Source organism: Nicotiana tabacum, chromosome 3, assembly GCF_000715075.1.
Source record: "Nicotiana tabacum cultivar K326 chromosome 3, ASM71507v2, whole genome shotgun sequence".
NCBI lineage: Eukaryota > Viridiplantae > Streptophyta > Magnoliopsida > Solanales > Solanaceae > Nicotiana > Nicotiana tabacum.
This window is the reverse complement of record NC_134082.1, coordinates 37428613-37437043: the sequence shown is the minus strand read 5'-3', so window position 1 is coordinate 37437043 and position 8431 is coordinate 37428613. Positions and strand designations below refer to the sequence as shown.

Sequence of the window (8431 nt, the reverse complement as noted above, 5' to 3'; positions counted from 1 at the left end):
CAATTCACTCGTCCTTGTCTTCCGATACTCCTACACATAAAATAACATAATGTAGTTCAAATATTACACAATTAATCACTAAACCAATTAAATATAATGTGAATAATGTACTAAGGGGTCGTTTGGTATGAGGTATAAGAACGTATATGAGTGATATAAAAATTTAATACCACTTTAATATTCTGTTTGGTTAGCAAACTATGTATAAGTTATCTCAGTGTTAATTTTAACACCGGGATAACTTATACCTTATAGAGGGTGGGGTAATTAGTATCGGTATAACTTATACCTTCTTCTTATAAATTATACAATTGTCACTCTTAATACAACATATCAAACAGTGAATAAACAACAATCCCAACATAATTTATCCTAATATAATATATACCGGCATAACTTATACCGGCGTAAACCCGAATCCAACCAAACGACCCCTAAAAGTATAGCATTTCGGCGAAACATCAATGTGATTAATAAAAAATATGCCCATAAGGGGGAATATTCATGCTGTCTAAGGAGGTTTTAGTGGGACCTATTTCTGTTTGGAAAAGGCATTACTACGTAAGACATGATGTGTACCAATATGTTCGTATCAAAAGCTCTACTGCTTTTTCACATTTTGAAGTTGACTCAATTAATTTGTAAAGCAGGCTAAATTTTTAAGGAAAACATAATAAAATAAAATAAAATATATTTTCAACATGTGGTAATTGGTAAATTCTTTTTAATATAGTTGGATCTTAACAAGGATTTTGAAACAACGGTATAACAATATCTATGCGGCATGTTAACATTTTTCGGTGATAAAACAAATAACTTTACTGAAGTATTTCAATTATATTTATAAAGTATGATTTTCAAAGTTCACTCAATTTGACTTTTGAGCATAACAGAAAAGACAGATATCTTAATTATTCTTTCAAAAATTTTAAAACACGTTCTTTTACTCTATCTCTCTATTTAGTGCTCTCAACATTAAAGAAAAAGGTCTAAACCTTCGATTAAGTTAACCTACTTCTTGATTAACAATATTTAGATTATTGAAATTCAAATGGCATGTCAAAAGAGCGGATAATTAAGCATGCAATATTAACTAGAAACCTACTGACACTAGTAAAAAAAAAATTGACCAAATAATGTAAAAGAAACCTTGTATCATTGCCGCATGGGAAGTCACTTTATATATACATTTCCTTCTTCTTTTTCAATATAATAATACTAAATAGTCACATTCTGTGAACCCTGCTACTACTACTCCTACGTCGACCAAAATATCTGAGGGGAAAAATATTTGGCCACGTTGAACTAACAATACAATATATCTGTTGGTCATCAGAAGTACTCAAATGGCGCCGTTTGTTTCTTGACACTGCTATAATGTGACGAAATCGTTTTCTCTGGCCTAGTTACTGGTGCTGATGGTGGCGTCACTGATCGTATAAGTGCAAAATTCAAACCCTTGAAAAACGGGTGGGTCTTGACGTCGGCTGCACCACGCTTCGACCCGAGTCTCCTATTCGGATCCTTGTTCAACAGCCCAGATATTAAGTCCCGAGCGTGCGCTTCACTCGTTGTAGCAGGTGCGTTGGTCGGGAAAGTCAATGGTTTCTTCACAATGCTCCGCAGCGTAGCTTCGTTGGATGCACCAGCAAATGGCGTCCTTCCGTAGACCATTTCGTAAATGAAGATACCCAGGGCCCACCAGTCCACGGCATTTCCATGGGACCTACCGGATGCCACCTCAGGTGCCACATACTCGTGGGTCCCAACAAACGAACATGACCGGGCAGTGACCGGTTCAGCCACAAACAAACGGTTGGTTGAGAACGATTGTACCTTCTTTGACCGGAACAGCCGGTTGGATATGCAGAAAAATGGCGGAGGTGAAGTTGACGATTCGTATGCAAAGTCAGGTGATTCAACGGCTGCGATTGAGTCTGAGCAAAGGGATAAATCGAAGTCCGTGAGCATAATGTGACCGTCCGATCTAACCAACACATTTTCTGGCTTCAAGTCCCTGTAAATTATCCCTAACATGTGGAGATACTCGAGTGCTACCAAAACCTCAGCTGCGTAAAACCTAGAGAAAAAGAAAGATAATAAAATAAATATTAATCCCCATTCTGTAGGAAAATTAACTGAAATTTCAACTTGGGAAAAAGGTGATAAAACACATTTTTAGAATACAGAGAAAAAAGTCACTGATTGCTTATTTGATAAGGGAAAAGACCCTGATTTAGTAAGTTCCCGTTGGAGAGTTGAGAAATGACCGAAACAAGAAAAACCCAAAACGGGAAATTTCTCATTAATAGAAATTTGCGGCTAATTTTCCGAAAAATAAAAGAATGTGTGAAAAATATGAGATTTTTTTTCTCAAATGCAGAATGAAACAAATAGAACAAGATTTGTATAAAGAAATCACCAAGTAGAAGAGTCCTTTTTGACTTAAAGAAACAAGGCAAAAAACAGAGTATCAAGTTGTGGAGAAAAAAACAACAATCTAATGGCGTGTATCAGTTCTCGATTTAGCTATCCAAGAAAAACCCAGTAAAATGAAGTAAATATCCCAATGTATATAAAAATAAATATACATACAAATTAGAGAGAGCGGGAGTAAAAAGTACCTAGAAGTGTTGAGAGAGAAGCGTTTATGGGGTTGTTTATGTCTAAGGGAATGCAAATCACCACCAGAACAGTACTCCATAACAACACACGAAAAATGAGAAGCTTCAAACTCAGCATAAAGCGTAGGCAAAAAAGGATGGTCCAACATTTTAATAATTTTCCTCTCAGTTTCAGCTCTTTGATCCTTCTTCTTCAAAGCCAAAACCTCATTGTCCACAACCTTCATGGCGTAAAGCCGCTCCTTCGCCGCCTCATCCGCAGCGTTACGGAGGCGGCAGAGGTACACTCTGCCGATATCTCCGCTGCCGATCTGCCGGACGAGACTAAAATCCCTAAAACACAACCCCTTTCCGACTGAACGTATCGCCTGAAAACAAGAATCCGACGACCGGTGAGGCTTCAACGTCGGATTCTGCTCCGGCGAGCTCGGCGGAAGCTCGAAGGATAGCCGACTAAAACTTGTGCTGTGGCTATGATCACTGCTCGTACTCATCGAAATTTTACTAAAATTCGACCCCACGAAAGAAAAATTATCATTCGACTCGTTTGCGTAACCAAATATATCAGACATATCGTATATAAGAATTTTAGTAACAGGGAAACATAGTTGTTGATTTTCAACAAAATGGAGAAAAACTAATCTATTGGAACTTTCGGTAATAGGCTTTGAGAATCAGATGCTGAAAAATGTGTGGAATTTTGTGAAATGAACAGCGGAAAAAAAAAGATAAGAGGAATCAAAGACTTGTTTGTTGCTGTTACTAGAGGTGAAAATTGAAACAAGTCAAATATTTCACGTTGAAGAAAGATAGATCCTAATACAACTATATAAAGAAAAAAATTAAGAGAGAACCTTATTAAACAAAAAAATTCGTACACAGAGAGAAAGTGAGAAGAAAAACAGCTATGGTTATAGCTCTGATTTTTTTTTTCTCTGTACTTTGTGTAGGCTAAGGTTTTTATGGCTGTAGGGAGGTTTTGTAGAGAAGGGGGATGGTGGTTGTGAGTATTTAAGCTACAACAGTACGGAGAACGGGTGAGTTTTTACTTTTTACAAGGATGGAGGGGTGGGGTAAATTAACTTTTCTGACTGTGGGGGTAGACACGTGAGTTACTGCATGGCACGTGCGATGATGTTTGAATGACGTAATTGTCTTGGCACGTGTGCAAAGATGGTCTGTGGGAATTGGCACGTGCCGAATGGGATTGAGTTGCTTATACACTTGAACTTCAGACAGAATGTACAGTGCGCGTGGTATTGGACTTTGGATTTTGAAAGCTGCAACTTTTTTGTCCTTTTAACTGCCCCAATGACTATTTGTTGCTTGTCAATTTCTTTAATTTATTTGTTTGAGTATTTTCTCCTTTAAACTTGACTACACAGATGCGATAATTTTTTTGAAGTTTTTGTTAGTTGTATTGTATATACTTTTCAACTTTGTTTTTTGTTTAATGTTTGTGATAACAGCGATATCCTAATCAATTTAATTGCAGATATCAACTTATATTTCATTAGTCTATTGCTGAATAACTTTCAGGACCATGACTCTCGATGTCACGTACTCGCTTCGGTTCAGTTTAATGGTTCATAATATTTGATATCTTTAGATATTAAAAATGTGTTTTTTTTATATAATTATTTATGAAGTAAAGAGCCTATGAGTATTTTATTATATTTTCAATAAAGAAATTAATATTAATATAACCTATTTTATTATTAATTAATATTAAAAGATGGATTTCTTAATAAGTATGAAAATAACTAAAAAAATCAATTAAAGTGAACTAGAAGGAGTAATATTTTTTGCTCACAGTATTATGCATTGTTGTCAGTTTTTATTCATTTAGTATTTTCTAGAAACTTAATTTATGTGAAGCATTTTTTTATTCTGTTAAAAAATAATGACACCTTAAAACTATTTAATTTTAATATCCTCATTTATCACTTGTTCGGACGCGTTTGATATAAATATTCATTCTCCTTATAATTGAGGAGAGAAAGATAAAAAAAAATGCAAAAATTCTCACCACCACTCATTTAAAGGATAATTCTGATATTTTACACATTTGGATTGCATGTCAAAAATCTCTTTTAATTTTTTGTCCAGTGAACATTCACATAAAAATAAGATAGAGATAATAGTAATTTTTTGAAGTGTGATGGAATGGAACTTGTAAAGTTTGGCGACGCCCAATCAAGATATCAAGATATAAGAAATTTTCCTTTAAAGAAAGCGGTGAGTACCTCAATTTTAACATATACATCTGCCAACTTAGTAGTGTTCAATAATGATTTACAAAAATAAAAATCTTACCAATGCTTATAGGATTGGAGAAAATCAGAAAACACACATGTGATATTGGTAGGAGTTTAACCGGCAATCTTTTGGTTATGAACTCACATTAGTTAAACATAATCATTAGTTGTAAGCTTAATAATATGCTAATCACAAATACGATCATGTGCAATGATTAACATAAGTCTAGGGTGCAATATTTATTCTTGTACGGAAAAAGAAATCCCTAATTCGAAACAAGATAAAATTTTTAGGGTGATTACATTTTTATTTTTTATTACAGGAAAAAAATATGTTTGTCAAAATACTTTCGATGTGCTAAATTTTGCCTAATATATACTTGCGAGTTCTCAAAAGAAGAATATTGTTTCTTACTTTGTCATAATAATTTCAAGCATAATGAATAAAAACAAAGTCTACTTCTAAGATCAAAGCTTATGTGCAATTTGGTAAATAAAAGTTGTTCCAAAGTCTTCATATTTTCTTCTTACTCTAAACTAAGAAGAGAGGCAAAAGGAAAATTCATTGCCAGAGGATACCCAAGAGTTAATTTAATGGATGATAATCCAATTTTTATTTTGTTGTACTAAACTTATTGAGTATCTCGTTAGAAATCACTCAACTTTACTTGAGTATCATTAAAGTCACTAAACTTATTTTATAACCAAAAAATTATTCAAGCTTTGCCTAAGTATTACAAAGAGTCATTAGGAGGAAACAGAATAGACATTTTATATAATACTCAAGCAAAGTTGAATAATTCTTTGGTTATAAAATATCTTGTTTACTGACTTTCTATGATACTTAGGCAAAATTAAGTAATTCTTTTATGCAAGAAAATAACTTAGTGACTTTATGTAATTGTTAGATAGAGTTGTATTATTCTTTTGTTACAAAAATAATTTAATGACTCAGGTCCAATAAAGTAAAAGTTAATTAACTAGCCGTAAAATTACACCGGATGCCGAGCTAGTTCGAGAGAACTCATCCAAAATTTGAGATAATGGTTTTGTATACGGGCGAGACCGAGCACTGTGGGACACCTCGGTTCTCAATGAAGTAACGGAGCAGAGACGTGACCGTATGGAATCGAAATCGGAGCATGGAGTCCCTCAAGTCGGGGTCCGGCAAAAATACCTGACCTCGGAGGAATCAAGGACACGTCCCCCAGGACCGATTCGAATCCTAAAACTTCGGAGAACATTATTAGATAATCGAGCATAACTAATAAATGACCGTGATATTCGTGCTCAGCTGGATGTTACTACGTGAATCTCGGCACGTATCGGCAAAAAATTAGTGATTAGCAAAACGAAAGATTTTTACCTTTTATGAAATTGTACTACTGTTGTGGCCAAACGCAGATGCAAGTATACGCGGCGTCAAGTAATAAAGTGACTAAAAGTCGGATATCGAACCCACGAGGACTTGTGATTAACTATTAACTAAATTAGACTATCCTAAGTATCTGAAGAATTAAACCTAGAAATATTTGATTCTAAACTAATCAAAATAAGGAAAATAAATGGTGAAATCTGAACAAGGGAAAAACAAATTTTTATGATATCAATGTAATAAAAACCATCTAGGGTCATGGGCTATCTAACATTCCTATTGTATTCTTCAATTGAATTGACTAACAAATTTATCTAGTTTATTGGTTGACATGGTTAATATTGCTCATAAGAATCTATCGAGTTATTACTTGCCTATTAAAGCTAACCTAACGCCTATATGTCTATGGAGTTAGAATCAACAAGAATACATTTATAATTCCTGTATATCAACCAAGCAAGGCAATTAGCTATATGTCCATCCTAATCGCGAATCCATTCCCCGATGCCCGAATTCAAGAACTTGCTCTACTCAATCCTATATGCAATCTAGAATTCCCACTTTCGAGTTCAATTCAAGATTCGTAGATAGTATTCAATTGGTGATCAAACAATCAAATAATTAAGTGCAAAATTAAATAAATAAACCAATATGATAAACTAAGAAATCAAAACCAATATCCGAATAACAATAGTCATGAAGAACCACAACCCTAGAACATGAAGTTTAGCTCCACATAGACATGGTAGCCAAACTACAAATCATACAAAGAAACATAAAAATTACTAAGTTTGGTGGAAGAAAGATAGAACTTGATAAACTGTTGCCTCCACGGCGGCTCTGTGCTTGTGTTTTCCTCTCAAAAACATCTTCCCCCCCTCAAAATAGGTTTAGGTTGGCTTTTATATAAGTTGGGAGCGTCTAGGGGTCAAAATAAACGAGTCCTAGTCGAAAAAGGCCACTTTCCCGTCTTGAGCGTCCTGGGCAGTGTGGGGCGCTCGCCCTGGCGCTCAAATTTTATACATTCTGTAAATTGCGCCACAGCCAGCGCCCCACGCTGGCTGTGGCCATCAAATTTCACTTTTTGCCTTTTCTTCCCAATTTCGCTCCAATTCGCGCCATTCGTCCCAAATTGCATCAGAATGATTCCTACACATAAAAATACCACAATTTAGCACAAATCATCATATTAAACACCTCAAATCGTCAAGACATGACCAAAATGTGAGGCGATTTATATTAAAATATGCATACATTAAGCCGATTATCACATACTATATAAAGGGGAGTCAAACTATTCATTAGGATCCCGTTGTAACACGCATATTAAGATAATACATTCTTATTTTCTCTGTTATTCAAAATTCTTGCTTTACTTCACCAGTTCTTCATTATTATGAGCTTGGGATCGAAGACATGCACTTTCATCAAGCTGTTACTGAATTCGAGATTGCTCTCCTTATTGGTTTGACAATTAATCACGTCACTTACTTGTTTAATCTAACACAATTTATCATTTGTATTGAATTAATTCGCATATCTTTAAAATCACTTATAACACTACTAGAAATTTGACAAAAACCCACCAACTTTGGTCGGTCAAAAAACCAGCCGAAAACCCACCAACTTTGGTCGGTTTTTCAAAATATTTTAATTTTTAATTGTTTTTTACAAAACCGACCAACTTTGGTCGGTTTTATTTGGCGTAAAAATGCGGGAATTTATTTTTGAGTCCTGCGAAATTTATTTTTCAAGAAACCGACCAACTTTGGTCGGTTTTTGCAATTAAAATAAATAAAAAATAATATTAAAAAAACCGACCAACTTTGGTCGGTAAATTCGGCTGGTCATTTTAAAAAATCGACCAACTTTGATCGGTAATTTTATTTTTTTAATAAAACTAACCAACTTTGGTTGGTTATTTTCGTGCGAAAATACAATTAAAAAGTATAAACAAAAAAAAGATAACTTTAAAACAAAATGCACCAATGGTCTAGTGGTAGAATAGTATCCTGCTACAGTACACACCTCGGTTCGATTCTCAAATGGTGAATCTTTTGATTACATAATTAAAATACCGATCAACTTGGGTCGGTTTTTTCTTGCAATATTTTTTTTAAAATTTAATTGACCGACCAACCTTACCGACCAACTTTGGTCGGTATATTAAAACG

General features: G+C 34.5%; 1 protein-coding gene across 1 annotated transcript; it reads right to left on the bottom strand.

The window, feature by feature from the left end:
* Positions 1–1139: 1139 nt before the first annotated feature.
* LOC107777181 (protein kinase PINOID) lies at positions 1140–3650 on the bottom strand. The gene is made up of 2 exons (XM_016597172.2): positions 2625–3650; positions 1140–2080 (listed from the first exon to the last, which is right to left on the bottom strand). The coding sequence occupies exons 1-2, from the start codon at positions 3194–3196 to the stop codon at positions 1333–1335; spliced, it is 1320 nt and encodes a 439-aa protein (XP_016452658.2). The 5' UTR covers positions 3197–3650; the 3' UTR covers positions 1140–1332.
* Between the last annotated feature and the right edge of the window lie 4781 nt (positions 3651–8431).